At 44.7% G+C, this 15,022-nt stretch overlaps 1 protein-coding gene across 1 annotated transcript in view; it reads left to right on the forward strand.

Annotated features, from left to right (window-relative positions):
* CDK19 (cyclin dependent kinase 19) overlaps positions 1–15,022 on the forward strand; it is a 529,893-nt gene that overhangs the window by 493,373 nt on the left and 21,498 nt on the right. Inside the window, exon 12 of the mRNA XM_029595265.1 lies at positions 576–800. Within this exon, the coding sequence (XP_029451125.1) occupies positions 576–800 (225 nt within the window). The remainder of the gene's footprint in view (positions 1–575; positions 801–15,022) is intronic.

The following is a 15,022-nucleotide window of genomic DNA, read 5'->3' on the forward strand; positions in this document are numbered from 1 at the left end:
CCATTCCTCTTGGAACTCTGACCCTTGCATTGCAAATCAGCAAAAGGGTCAAATTCTAAGGGGACCTTCCTTGGCCCTCATAATGATTTGACTTATGCCTTGTGTTGGATGGGGGAAGGAGTGCCAGTAGATTGCCTTGAGCTGACCCTTGGGTAGATCCACATACAAGATCCCCTTTACTTCCCTCACACACTCACCTCTTTCATGTCTAATTACAAATCATTTTAATAGCCAGCAATACTAGCAAGGTTGTTGCTCAGTCTACTAATACCCCTTTGTAGCCATGCAAAGGAGGAGCACAAAACATATTGCCCTGGATAGGGAGACATCTTGAATGTGGTCAGCTGAGATGTATCGATGGCAGTATGGATGGAATAACTGGGCAGACTGGTGGGTTCTTGGTCTTTTTCGGCTGTCATCTACCATGTTGCAGTGTAAAGGAAATAAAAACCAGGGAGGAAGCTTTGTTTTCTCAGCTCTGAAGAGCAAAACCCAAAAGTGGGCTACTGATGTTTCTTGAAGTAAAAGAGCAAATATTAAAAAGCCAAAGAATTGACAAAGCTTTATTTCTGTAGAATCAACAACAGCAGCAGCAGCAGAATCAGCACCAGCAAGCGGCAGCTCAGCAGCAGCAGCAGAGCAGCAGCCAGACCAATGGGACCGCGGGAGGCGGGGGCACCGCAGCTGCTCTCCAGCACAGCCAAGACTCTGGCCTCAATCAGGGCCCTCCCAATAAGAAACCCCGCCTTGGACCATCGGGCACTAACTCAGGCGGGCCTGTCATGCCCTCGGATTATCAGGTACTGATCCAGCTTACTGAGCATGTTTCTCTTTTGCAGTGAGCTGGAAATTCCTCTGGCTCCCTTGAGATGGGAGCCGTGACCAGGTGATCAAATATCGTGACACATAAATATTGCATGAAAGGGATTTTCCTGGATCCTACTGTAGCAGTGATGAAGAAGCAGTAGATTAATATTTACCCTTCAGCCCCATCTTTAACTAGTCACACTAAACGCTTGTTTCATTCACTTCACTTGTAATCTGAAATTCACATCGGAGCAACACTGATCTATAAAGATGACTAGACATAACAGCCAGACAATGATTGGTGCCTTCATGTCAGAGCAACATTTCTCTATAATAAGATGACTAGACATAACAGCTAGCACAAGAAGTATTACCTTTATGTCAGAGTAACGCTGATCTATAAAAAGAAGAGTAGACATAATGGTCAGCACAACAATTGGTACCATCATGTCAGAGCAACATTGATCTATAAAAAGATGACTAGACATAAAGGCAGCAAAATGAGTGGTGCCTTCATGACAGGGCGACCAAAATGATAAAGGGAATGGAACAGCTCCCCTATGAGGAAAGACTAAAGAGGTTAGGACTTTTCAGCTTGGAGAAGAGACGGCTGAGGGGGGATGTGATAGAGATGTTTAAATCATGAGAATTCTAGAACGGGTAAATGTGAATCGGATATTAAGTCTTTCAAATAGTAGAAAGACTAGGGGGCACTCCATGAAGTTAGCATGTGGCACATTTAAAACTAATCGGAGAAAGTTCTTCTTCACTCAACGTACAATTAAACTCTGGAATTTGTTGCCAGAGGATGTGGTTAGTGCAGTTAGTATAGTTGTGTTTAAGAAAGGATTGGATAAGTTCTTGGAGAAGTCCATTACCTGCTATTAATTAAGTTGACTTAGAAAATAGCCACTGCTATTACTAGCAACGGTAACATGAAATAGACTTAGTTTTTGGGTACTTGCCAGGTTCTTATGGCCTGGATTGGCCACTGTTGGAAACAGGATGCTGGGCTTGATGGACCCCTGGTCTGATCCAGTATGGCATGTTCTTATGTTCTTATAAAAAGATGACTAGACATAATGGCCAATACAACGAGTGGTACCTTCATGTCAGAGCAATCTTGATGTATAAAAAGATGAATAGACTTAATGGCCAGCACAACAATTGGTACCTTCATATCAGAGCAATCTTGATATATAAAAAGATGACTAGACTTAATGGCCAGCACAACATGTATTACCTTCATGTCAGACCAACGTTGATCTATAAAAAGATGATTAGACATAAAGGCAGAACAACGAGTGGTACCTTCATGATGGAGCAATGTTGATCTATAAAAAGATGACTAGATATAATGGCCAGCACAATGAGTGGTACCTTCATGTCAGAGCAATGTTGATCTATAAAAAGATGACTAGACATAACAGCCCAATAGTACAGTGGAATATAGCAGTATAATTAACAGGATCAGGATAAGTATTATTAAATGTACATGCATGTTTTGATTCACAATTTCTTAAATATTTGTATACAAGTAGTAAATGCAACTTACATCATAAACAAATCAATGCTTTCATGACAAGTGAAAAAGGATGAGTTAATATAACCTTCAGTTACACTGATAGCACCAACCGGGTACATATGGAGGGAGTTATAATCATAACACACCAAAAAAGCTTGGATTGTGAAATCAATTCAAGTATTCAAAGAACAATCATGCTTTTAATATAGCCAAACAGTCAATACTTAGTATCTTGTTGTGAGCCATAAGCTCTTCCCAGTCTATTGAAGATGAATGTACAATCTCTCCTTGACCTTTGCATTAACTAGAGGTAAGTGTGAAGACAGTCCTTGTATTTCCAAAATGATGGTTCATCCCATAGATCACTCACTATACTTCACACTGATGAATCCTCCCCCAACATGGGCCATGTTTCACCAGACGGCTTTTTCACGATGGCATATACAGACATACGTGGAAGACATTTACACGAATCACATGCACAATGCTCTTTGACAGTAAAAGAACAGAAAACCAAGAATCCTGAAACAAAAATGAAAATAACATGAGAGCCGAGCATATGAGTGTTAATAAAATAAGCTTCTAAATTTATGGCAGCACATGTCAGCTCATTATTAGTAAACTAGAGTCTTTATAAATTAGTAGACATCTTGATGAGATAGTTCACATTTTGAACCCATGGTCTTGGAAGCTAGATGGCCTTGTGTTATAATGAGCTGACATGTGCTGCCATAAACTTAGAAGCTTATTTTATTAACAATCATATGCTCGGCTCTCATGTTATTTTCATTTTTGCTTCATAATTCTTGATTTTCTGTTTTTTCACTGTCAAAGAGCATTGTGCATGTGGTTAGTGTAAATGTCTTCCACGTATGTCTGTATATGCCATCGTGAGAAAGCCGTCTGGTGAAACATGGCCCATGTCAGGGGAGGATTCATCAGTGTTAAGTATAGTGAATGATCTATGGGATGAACCAGCATTATGGAAATATAAGGACTGTCTTCACACTTACCTCTAGTTAATATGAAGATTAAGGAAAGATTGTACATTCATCTTCAGCCGACTGGGAGGAGCTTATGGCTCACGACAAGATACTAAGTATTGACTGGCTATATTAAATGCACAGTTCTTTGCATACTTTTGTTCTTTAAATACCTGAATTGATTTCACATCACAAATTTTTGTGGTGTGTTAGAATGATAATTGTCTTGCCATATGTACCTGGTTGGTGCTGTCCAAGTGGCTGGAGGTTGTATGAACTCATCCTTTTTCACTTGCCATGAGAGCATTGATTTGTTTATGATGTAAAGGTAATGTATTAATTGTATGCAAATGGATCCTAGAATTCTTGTACATTTAGACATCACAACCAGCATAACGAGTGGTACAGACTACTAGACAAATACACAGAATATTGATTTTGTACAAATCCACAATATTTTCCACTCCCAAAATAAAGCAGATATCACATAGGGATAGACTTCATGTACCTTTCCTGTTCCTGATTGCTTTAGAATCACATTATTTAGGACTGAGCATATGGCGGTTTACACAACATTACTGACTTTCTATAGCCCTTGCTTTTCACTTCCGAGAGTTGGTTGATACATTTTGTAGTGGCTCATGTTGAAAAGCCTCTTCAGTGCTAAGAGACAGTTTGTGAAAAAGCCAGGCTGCAGCTGGGGCGTCCCTGATGGCTAATAATCTGGCGTTGTAGTCTAAACTCGTCAGCCCGACTGCAATAACATGGAGGTGGGGTTGTGAAAAACAGAACTGGGACCTTGGGAGGCTGGCAAATACGTGCATGAGTTACAGCAGTTTTCAAAGGGAACGTACATGCTTGCGTTGGCTTTGAATGTTATCCCACCAAAGTATTCTCATAAGTTACAGTGACTGTTCAGAATTTGTCTAACCCCCATATAAGCATACGTACAGTCTTTTTAAAATTGTAAAATGTGCGTGTAAGTGAAAACTCGCCCTGGCTGTGCCCTCAGGAACACTTCTGCATAGTCTGGGTAAACTTACACAAGGGAATGAATTAAAAGGTGCCCTCCCGTAATAATCATGAGCTTCTCTCCTATTCTCTGCCCTTGAGCTGGGTGATTGATCCACAGACAGGGTGCATTAGATGCTGACCACGGATAGCATCTTAGAAAATCAGGATAAAAATGACATCCGGTAGATTTAGCTGAACTGCACTGGCCTGTTTCACTACGAGAAATGAAACCCTGTGGGAGTCAGGGACATGTGAAAAGTGTGAGCAAGGGGGAGTCACTGGATGCTCCACGGAAATGTGTATGAAATTCGCTGAATGATCCAAGTGTTGTTTGGGTGGGGGGCACAGACAGACACAAACATACACAGATATATGCGATCTTATGAAGTTAGTCCCCCTAGGGGAAATTAGGCTTCAAAACATCGAAGGTGGTGGATGCATGGGCGGACAGTCCTAACTGTTAATCAAAAGGCTGGGACCAGTCCAACGCAGCCCAACCTGAACCGAGCTGCCTTTGCTTTCAAAGATTTTAGTCTTGGTTTGGTGCCGACGCAAGCCCTGCTGACTGTGCACACAGGTGGTATCAGTCTGAACCTCTTGGCAGCGTCACAATTCCTCCCTCCCTCCCCCCCCCCCCCCCCCATCACGCTGGAGCACCCTAATTCCTGACGTTCACGCCTACTATCCCAGGTTTTTCCAACAGTTATATTTAGCATCCCCAGTAACAGGATCCTGCCGCTGATATTTTTAGGTCTTTTTTCCATCTAGAACTGAACATTTATCTGTCAGCAGTGTTGCCTAGCTTTTTATTATCTGCAGCCCATCTGTTTTTCATCATTTTGACTCTTTTTTTTTTTTTTTTTTTTCAAATGCTGGTGCATTCTCTGTATTAACGCGGCAGTGCCATATACAAACGAAACATGTTGTGACACTACCCTCACTCACTTTTGGGGGTCATTTTTGAAACCATTTCGGTGCATAAGACAGAGGGTTATGCGCGTAACTGGCTCCTCCTAAAGCCGTGCAGGGTTTGCACGCGCCTGCATTCCAAGGCATGGGGGAAGGGAGGAGTCAGATCCTGCAGAAAGCAGGTGTAACTTTATGTGGGTGAGTTTGCGCAGGTTACATCTGATCATCTTCAGTTTGCGGTGAAAACTGGCAGAGCGTGTACAGTTTGGCAAGGCGGGTTCTTATAAACTGACTTTCTTTCCGAATTTTGTAAATGCGTTCTATTTTTCTTTCAGTTTCTGTTCATTATTCTTTTGGGATTGAGGTTGAGCCATATCTCCTCCTCCTTCTCTGTGTTCACTTAGTGGGAACCTCTGTGGGAGGAGGAGTTACAAACTGGGATAATCGGGGGGGGGGGGGGGTAGCTTTGGTCACATTTAAAAAGGATCCTCCTAGTTATTGCATACTTTTCTGTTAATGCCGTTGGACGTGGAATTGAGAGAAAATGGTTGGTTTTCTGAGGCCGAAAGGCACGATAAAGCCATTAGCTCTGGGGAAAGGAACCCTTTTCTTGTTGAGGGGATATCAGGAGGCAGACGTCAGGACTGTAAGGAATCAGGGCTCCGTTCATTCTGATGCAGGTGGTTTCAGATTCTGCTGCCGGGCGCATTGCTAGAGCTGGGCATCACATGTCCTCATCCAGCTTGCTCTTTTCAAAATCCTGCTATTTAATGTCCCAGTTACAAATCACCTCCTTTCTGTTGACAGCTCTGACTTGGGAACTGTTCCACCATCTTTCCGAGTGTCTTATGTGGGAATAGCCAGGTTTAAATATGCCAGCGCTAGGACAGAACATGTGGTTCCTGTGTTCCTTGGTGCTTGGCCAACAGATAATAAAACACAAAAACGCAATACAAATTAAAATGTAGGTTACTTTCGTAAGACGAGAGACAATTATTTGTTGTACCCTCTGAAAGGCTTGACAAGAATTATTATGGTGCTTCGTTAAGCAATTGTTAGGGGCACAATTTTCAAAAACATTTATGTGGATAAATTGGCAGATCTGAAAACAGCCCCCACTCCCCTCACAGAGCGGCGAAAATATCTGTGCAGGATTAACAACACACACATTGTAACCCACATTATAAAGACTGCGTGGGGTTCACATCACACACACTGTTGTTCACATTACAAAGTCTTTGCGGGATTCACAATGCACGCACTCTTATCCACATTGGAAAGTCTGTGTGGGGTTCACATCGCATGCTCTGTTATCCATTTTACAAAGTCTGCACGGGGTTCACAGCGTACGCACAATTATCCGCACTACAATGTCTTTGCGGGATTCACAATGCACGCACTCTTATCCACATTGGAAAGTCTGTGAGAAGTTCACTGTGCACACACTTATTCATATTGGAAAGTCTGTGCGGGGTTCACAATGCGCTCACTCTTATCCCCATTGGAAAGTCTGTGCAGGGTTCACAATGCGCTCACTCTTATCCCCATTGGAAAGTCTGTGCAGGGTTCACAATGCACTCACTCTTATCCCCATTGGAAAGTCTGTGTGAGATTCACAATGCGCTCATTCTTATCCTCATTGGAAAGTCTGTGCGGGGTTCACAATGCGCTCACTCTTATCCCCATTGGAAAGTCTGTGCGGGGTTCACAATGCGCTCACTCTTATCCTCATTGGAAAGTCTGTGCGGGGGTCACAATGCGCTCACTCTTATCCTCATTGGAAAGTCTGTGCGGGGTTCACATTGCGCTCACTCTTATCCTCATTGGAAAGTCTGTGCGGGGTTCACAATGCGCTCACTCTTATCCCCATTGGAAAGTCTGTGCGGGGGTCACAATGCGCTCACTCTTATCCTCATTGGAAAGTCTGTGTGGGGTTCACAATGCGCTCACTCTTATCCCCATTGGAAAGTCTGTGCGGGGTTCACAATGCGCTCACTCTTATCCTCATTGGAAAGTCTGTGCGGGGGTCACAATGCGCTCACTCTTATCCTCATTGGAAAGTCTGTGCGGGGTTCACAATGCGCTCACTCTTATCCCCATTGGAAAGTCTGTGCAGGGTTCACAATGCGCTCACTCTTATCCCCATTGGAAAGTCTGTGCGGGGTTCACAATGCGCTCACTCTTATCCTCTTTGGAAAGTCTGTGCGGGGGTCACAATGCGCTCACTCTTATCCTCATTGGAAAGTCTGTGCGGGGTTCACAATGCACTCACTCATATCCCCATATCCTCATTGGAAAGTCTGTGCGGGGTTCACAATGCGCTCACTCTTATCCTCATTGGAAAGTCTGTGCGGGGGTTACAATGCGCTCACTCTTATCCTCATTGGAAAGTCTGTGCGGGGGTCACAATGCGCTCACTCTTATCCTCATTGGAAAGTCTGTGCGGGGGTCACAATGCGCTCACTCTTATCCCCATTGGAAAGTCTGTGCGGGGTTCACAATGCGCTCACTCTTATCCCCATTGGAAAGTCTGTGCGGGGTTCACAATGCGCGCGCCGGTAGGCCTCTTTGAATGTAGGCATACCGGCGCGCAGGGCCCTGCTCGCCTAAATCCGCCCGGTTTTGGGCGGATTTAGGCGAGCAGGGCTCTGAAAATCCGCCCCTTTGTATAGCCGGCGCGCGCTGAGCCGCGCAGCCTACCCCCGTTCCCTCCAAGGCCGCTCCGAAATCGGAGCGGCCTCGGAGGGAATCCTCTAACGCCCTCCCCTCACCATCCCCTCCCTTCCTCTACCTAACCCACCCGCCCGGCCCTGTCTACACCCCCCCTTACCTTTCTCCGGGGATTTACGCCTCCCGGAGGGAGAAGTAAATCCCCGCGCGCCAGCGGGCCTGCTGCGCGCCGGGACGCGACCTGGGGGCGGGTACGGAGGGCGCGGCCACGCCCCCGGACCGCCCCGGGCCGTAGCCACGCCCCCGTACCCGCCCCCGTACCCGCCCCCGAAACGCCGCGACGGCCGGGCCCGCCCCCGACTCGCCCCCCTCCGAAAACCCCGGGACTTACGCGAGTCCCGGGGTCTGCGCGCGCCGGTAGGCCTCTTTGAGGGTCTGATTTTAAAAAGCATTTACATGCGTAAAACTGGGTTTTACGCATGTAAATGCACTTTACTCGAGTAAGTGGGCTTTTGAAAATTGCTACAATATATGCCATTGAATCGTCCATAGGATTTACTCGCATAAGTGCACTTTACATGAGTAAATGGCTTTTGAAAATTGCTACAATAGTAGTTACATTTATGCATGTAACTCCTTTGAAAATTACCCCCTGAATGTAGGCATACCGGCGCGCAGGGCCCTGCTCGCCTAAATCCGCTCGGTTTGGGGCGGATTTAGGCGAGCAGGGCTCTGAAAATCCGCCCCAATGCGCTCACTCTTATCCCCATTGGAAAGTCTGTGCGGGGTTCACAATGCGCTCACTCTTATCCTCATTGGAAAGTCTGTGCAGGGTTCACAATGCGCTCACTCTTATCCCCATTGGAAAGTCTGTGCGGGGGTCACAATGCGCTCACTCTTATCCCCATTGGAAAGTCTGTCCGGGGTTCACAATGCGCTCATTCTTATCCCCATTGGAAAGTCTGCGTGGGATTCACAATGCGCTCACTCTTATCCCCATTGGAAAGTATGTGCGGGGTTCACAATGCGCTCACTCTTATCCCCATTGGAAAGTCTGCGTGGGATTCACAATGCGCTCACTCTTATCCCCATTGGAAAGTCTGTGTGGGGTTCACAATGCGCTCACTCTTATCCCCATTGGAAAGTCTGCGTGGGATTCACAATGCGCTCACTCTTATCCCCATTGAAAAGTATGTGCGGGGTTCACAATGCGCTCACTCTTATCCCCATTGGAAAGTCTGCGTGGGATTCACAATGCGCTCACTCTTATCCTCATTGGAAAGTCTGTGCGGGGTTCACAATGCGCTCACTCTTATCCCCATTGGAAAGTCTGCGTGGGATTCACAATGCACTCACTCTTAGCCTCATTGGAAAGTCTGTGCGGGATTCATAATGCACACACTATTGCCCATATTGATGCAAACCGCCTGGGTAGTTTTGCTTTGATTATTGTACCCAGAAAATTGCCTGCAGAGATTTGCACCTGATTTCTATGCAGGGAATGTTTTGATTGGAAAAACCACAACGTCTGAACAATGTGGGTAGAATTACTTGCACATTGTAGTACAGGTCGGAGAATTTTCCTGCATTGCGGGTGGGCAGTTTTCAGTGCTGCCATGGGTAAAACGCCTTTTTACCCACAGTTTCCTACTATTAAGTTCTATTCCACAAGAGCACATTAGCGCAGGACCTTTCACTGATAGTCGGGAAATCCCCAATAAGAATTCCTGGTCGTTTGCACTGCGGCAGGGAGATGGCGTCCTGGTCTGCTCTCTGACTTTTCTGGCAGTGTCCCCCTCTTCAGCAGGGGCAGGTCTCATGTTTCCTCCTCCTGCCGTCTGTCCCTGAAGAGCTGCACTTAGAGCTCATACTTCAGAGACTAATTCAGTGGCCAGGCGAGAGGAAGGCCTAACTAAAACAACATTTCCACATCCCTAGAAGCCCTCAGTTTCCGCTTTGATTTTATTTTTCCCAGGAATTTATCAAACATGGAAGAAAATCAATGGGGGGGAAATAGACACTCATTTTACAGGGTAAATCTGGGTTTACTTGGTGCCCAGAAGCCAGGTCAGTGATAAATAGAGAAGTGAGGCCTACAAGGAGAGGTTCAGACCCCAAACATTTTATGAGAAGGGACCACAACATTTCAGAATCAGTGAATGTTAATGATGTTTTCCCTCCTCCTCTTCCTCCTCTTCCTCCCCACATCTCCTCCTCTCCTTCTCTCCATCCAGGATCTCCCCTTCTCTTTGCACACCCACCCGTCTCCTCTCACTCCTTCCCTTCTTCTAGCATCTCCTCTCGTCTTTACACCTTTCTTCCTCTCATTTATCCCAATATCCCTCCTTTTCCTTTCCCTTCTCCCTCTCTCCTTTCCCTCTTCCCCCAGTGTATCCCCTCTCTCCTCCTGTCCAGTGCACCTTCTCCTCTATCGCTACTGTCTGCTTTCTCCCTCCTCCCGCCGCCTCTCCCTACACATCTTCAACGGTAATTTTCTAAAGTAAAAAAAGTACTGGATCAGGGCGACCTCCACCTTCCACTTTTACGCACCGGGGAAAGGGAAGCAGGTTCAGAAGAGTTGTGTCTTCCCCCGGCTCCCAGTGCCTCTGTCTCGCTTCTCCTTAATCCCAGCAAGCCAAATCCCTCCTATCATGGCGACTCTCGCAGCACTCCCCCCTTCAACGGGGATGCCTGTACGGCATCCCCCTTCCTCTCTCTTCCCTTGCCCAGCATCGTCCTTCCCCCACTTACTGCTCCCTATCCCCCATCTTGCCTCCTGCCTCTGGGTCCCAAGGTGGTGAATGGATTAGAGACTGGCAGATGACAGCGAGCAGCGGGAAATGGAACCCTCTCTGAGGACAGGAGTGCTGGGACCTGAAGTTTTGTCTTTTGTTTTTGCGGATGTCGCTAAGATCTGCAACAGAATGGAAATGCCGGAAGGAGCAGAGAGAATGAGAATCATTTTAAGAAAGTTTGAGGAGTGGTTGAAAGGTCGGGCAGCTGGGATTCATTGCCAAGAAGTGCAGGGTGTGGTAATTCAAAGGAGCTTTAAGTGATGGAGGATGAAAGATTGATGGGTGTGGATCATGGAAGAGACCTCGGGGCTGATAGCGTCTGACGATCTGAAGGTAGCAAAACAATGTGACATTAGAAATATGACAGCAGAAAATGATCACTACAGCCTGCCTGGTCTGCACAGTGACTCGGCCAGAGGAATACCGGGCTTCATAGAGAGGCATAGCCATCAGGAAGAGGGAAAACCTGCAGCTTGAGGAGAAAAATCCTTTTATTCAGAACAGCAAACAATAAAAGAATAAGCTGATCTTAGGGAGAGAGAACAACAGATTACTATTGCAGTGGAACAGGAGCAGCTCCCTCAAAAAAAATTATTTTTATTAACACAAACAATTCAATGCTGTATGGAGCGTGGAGAATTGCACAGTCCTATAAGAAGACTGTAGAATAAATATAAGGAGAAAGTTAAAAACTGAACAGTTGCTGTAGGATAAGCTGATGATATTGTATACAAATCAGGCATTTTCTAAGATGTTGATTGTAGATGTTCTTGTGAATACAAAGGTGAAAAGGATTTAAGTAAAAGAAAGCTGCAGAGTTGTAATTGGATGAATTAATGATATTGTAATATGAAATGTGAAAACGGTGCACTCTGTATATTAATATGGAAATAAAGGTAAAAAAGGGTTTATTGATCTAGGGGGAGAAAAGGGTATGGGCCAATGTGAATGTCATCTTGAAGAATTTGGTTTTAGTGGAGGAAATTGTTTTAGCCATGATTTATTGGAGTCTCATAAATGTAGAGTGTGAATTGTTTGTGTCATTTTTGGAAAAAAAATTGTTTAATGATATGTAACAAGGTAAATAAAAATGCAAGACTCTTCTTTCCCTAACAGTTGCATGTTATACTATAAGTAATATAGGGTGTGGCACGGTAAATGAGCGATCAAGGCTTGAGTACTTTTATTTACAGTGCACATGAAATCTCAGTATATCTGCTTACCTTCAGCAGTAATCACAGTAACAAGCGCCAATTCTCATACAGGATTCACCTTAGGTCAGCAAAGTATACAAGAGCTGCCTTTTCCTGGAGAACTGAGCCTGGTCTGCTGATCCCAGCTGGGCTCTGCCTCTTAACCTCCCCAGCTGGGTCCTGCCGAGGTTAAGGAAGGGTAGTAAAGCCACTCCTTCACATATCTTCCCCCTCAGCTTGAGTCACTAGGACAAGCGTCTTCACTCACCCTGGATCCCAACCAGAGAAATGGCTTCACTTCTGCCAGGTAAACTCTTGGTTGTGGCTATAGGATCATGCTCCCCTCTTTTCACTAGAGTCACCCCAAATACCACAACTACCACTATCATCTACTATGCCCCTCACCCAGTGACAATCTCAGTCCTTCACATGAGTCCATATGCAGCTCTAGGTTTCAATTCTCCAGCAGGACTCTCTGGACTTTACTTGGGTGTTCCTGTGATTTTTTTTTTCCAATGATTGTATAACTGGCCCTCTTTCAGACTTCCTCTTTTTTTCAATTGTTACCACAGTATTTTCTGACTCATCTGTGCCATCTCCACTCGCAGCACCTCCCTCCTACCATTCTGCAGTGGTTGTGTTTGGGCACCTACAGTGCCTCCCTCTGGGCGCTCTATAGTGCCTTTTGCTGTCTCCTCTCTAGCGCCTTTCATTGGCCCTTTTGCATCACCTCTCTGCCGTGATGCCTTTCATAGGCCACTCTGTACTACCCTGTTCTGGGCAGTCTGTAAAGCTCCCTCATGAGCTCTCTTGAATCTCAAACTCAGTCACTACATGTTCAATCACCAACTTTCATTCACTCTTCTTGCACCCCACTGTGCCTGCTCTTGCCCTCAGGCTCTCTGTCTTCCTTCTTTTTAACACTGTGATCTCCCCAACAGATTGCCACCCCTCGCTCAGCACTTGGTCTTTCTCTGTCAGAATTCCTTCTATTTCATCCAGCAGCTGTAGGCATTGACTCCTCTGCCTGTCCTGAACTTTTGGGAGTGGATTCTCTGGCTCCTCTATCTTGGCTTGCTTCTCTAGCTGCCATACCTCCAGCGTCAGGATTTCCTTCCTGTTGGCTTTTGAGAAGAGGGAACTCCTACCACGCAAAAGTACGTGGTTGTTCACTTCTTTCAAGTACTCTGGCTTTTTTCCCTTATCCTATCCTGCAGTGCACTCACTGGCTGCACTCCAGGTTTCTCTTGCAGCTGCAATCCTTTAACTATATAGAGCTACAGCCTGCTCCCATACACACACACACACACACACAGTCAACTCTGGCAGCTTCAGTTCTGCAGGGCTACACCCGGTTCAAGCCCAGTCTCTCTGTACCAATTGTTCCCTCTTTTTTTTTTCTCTGAGCAAAGGTTTAAAAAGGCAAAAAAAATCCTGCTTTTCCAGTTTAACTTGCTTACTTTGTTTCTCTCTCTCAGATGAATCTAGTCTTCTTAGCCTATTCAGTTCCTGAAACTCCTATGGTTGTCCCTACAGCCAGGCCCATTAACCAATTTTCTCACTGCACTGAAATTATTTTTAAACGGTAAGGTTTTGTGGTCCTCCCTGAACTACAGTCTTTCACAGTCCTCAGTGCTCTGTGCACTCCAATACTCTGTACTCTGTTTTACTTTGGTGTGCTCCCTGAGCCCCAATTACTTTTAAACTCTTCAGTGCTCTGGTACACACTGCGACAAACCAATAAACCTATGCACCCCAAATAATATCTTATAATGGACACTTATTCATCAATATCAATTCAAACTCACATAAAAGATGTCCAATATATTGCTTTGAAAATTTTTTTCTATTTTTTAAGAGGGACAAAACCTCTACCTTGGTCTACAGAGAAATTTACTGAAAAAAAATTTAAAGGAGGAAATGGAATGTTTCATAAATTTACAATGCATTACTGGCTTGTAATGCATTTCGCTCTCCAAAACGCTCACGTTTTGGAGAGCGAAAGATACACGATGAAGTAATAAAGCGAAGCATGTTAGTTCGCGACAACTTTAAAGAAACTCTTTTTGGAAATCAGAGTGTTGGAAATACAGTCTCGTGGAAGTTTCATCAACAGCCTGAAAAGCTGTTAACTTTCAGCTCTATAGAGGACGGAAAGCGTGGAAGACTCAAAGCAACAAGAGGATTTAAAAAAATGCCAGCAACAGCAAACTTAATTCAAGATAAGTAATTCCGACTATTTATGATTATTGTTGACATCCCCTGAAGAAAGACCCATCACGGTCAGAAACAAGGCCTTGTCGGGTGGAGTTCAAACCTAGTAGTTTATAAGTCGGTTTTATCACTGGCAGTAAGCAACACCAAGTGGAATTATAAGTTCCATCTTCAATGAGTCTATTTCACACTCTAATTGTCAATAATTTTTTAAAAAAGAATTTTTCAGCGCACTTTGAGTTCACAAAAAAATATTATAAGGTTGGAGGTGGAAGGTTCGTGATTAAAAAGAGCACATAGCATTACAAGCCAGTAATGCATTGTAAATTTATGAAACATTCCATTTCCTCCTTTAAAAATTTTTTTCAGTAAATTTCTCTGTGTATGTATTGATTCCTTAAAGGTAGAGGTTTTGTCCCTCTTAAAAAATAGAAAAAAGTTTTCAAAGCAATATATTGGACATCTTTTATGTGAGTTTGAACTGGTACACACTGCAGCATTGCTTTGTCTCCAAACTGCTTCTGGCAGGCCACTCACAAAACAAGCTTTCTTTCTTCTCTACTTTCTTTTCTTATCTCCCCTGGAGACTTGCGTTTTCTCTGTGCCTTGTGTAGAAAAAAATCTCTGAATTGATACCATATGTGACATGGTAAATGAGCAATCAAGGCTTCTTTGAGTACTTTTAGCAGTGCACATGAAATCACAGCATAGTTGCATACTTTCAGCAGTAATCATAGTAACAATCACCATCCACATACAGGATTCACCTTTGCAATGTATACAGGAGCTGCCTTCTCCTGGAGACCTGGGCCTAATCTGCTGATCCCAGTTGGGCTCTGTCTCTTAATCTCCCCTGCTGGGGCCCACCCATAGGACTCTTCCTGAAACAGCAGGGTCCTGTCCATAGAGCGC

Source organism: Rhinatrema bivittatum, chromosome 3 (assembly GCF_901001135.1).
Source record: "Rhinatrema bivittatum chromosome 3, aRhiBiv1.1, whole genome shotgun sequence".
NCBI lineage: Eukaryota > Metazoa > Chordata > Amphibia > Gymnophiona > Rhinatrematidae > Rhinatrema > Rhinatrema bivittatum.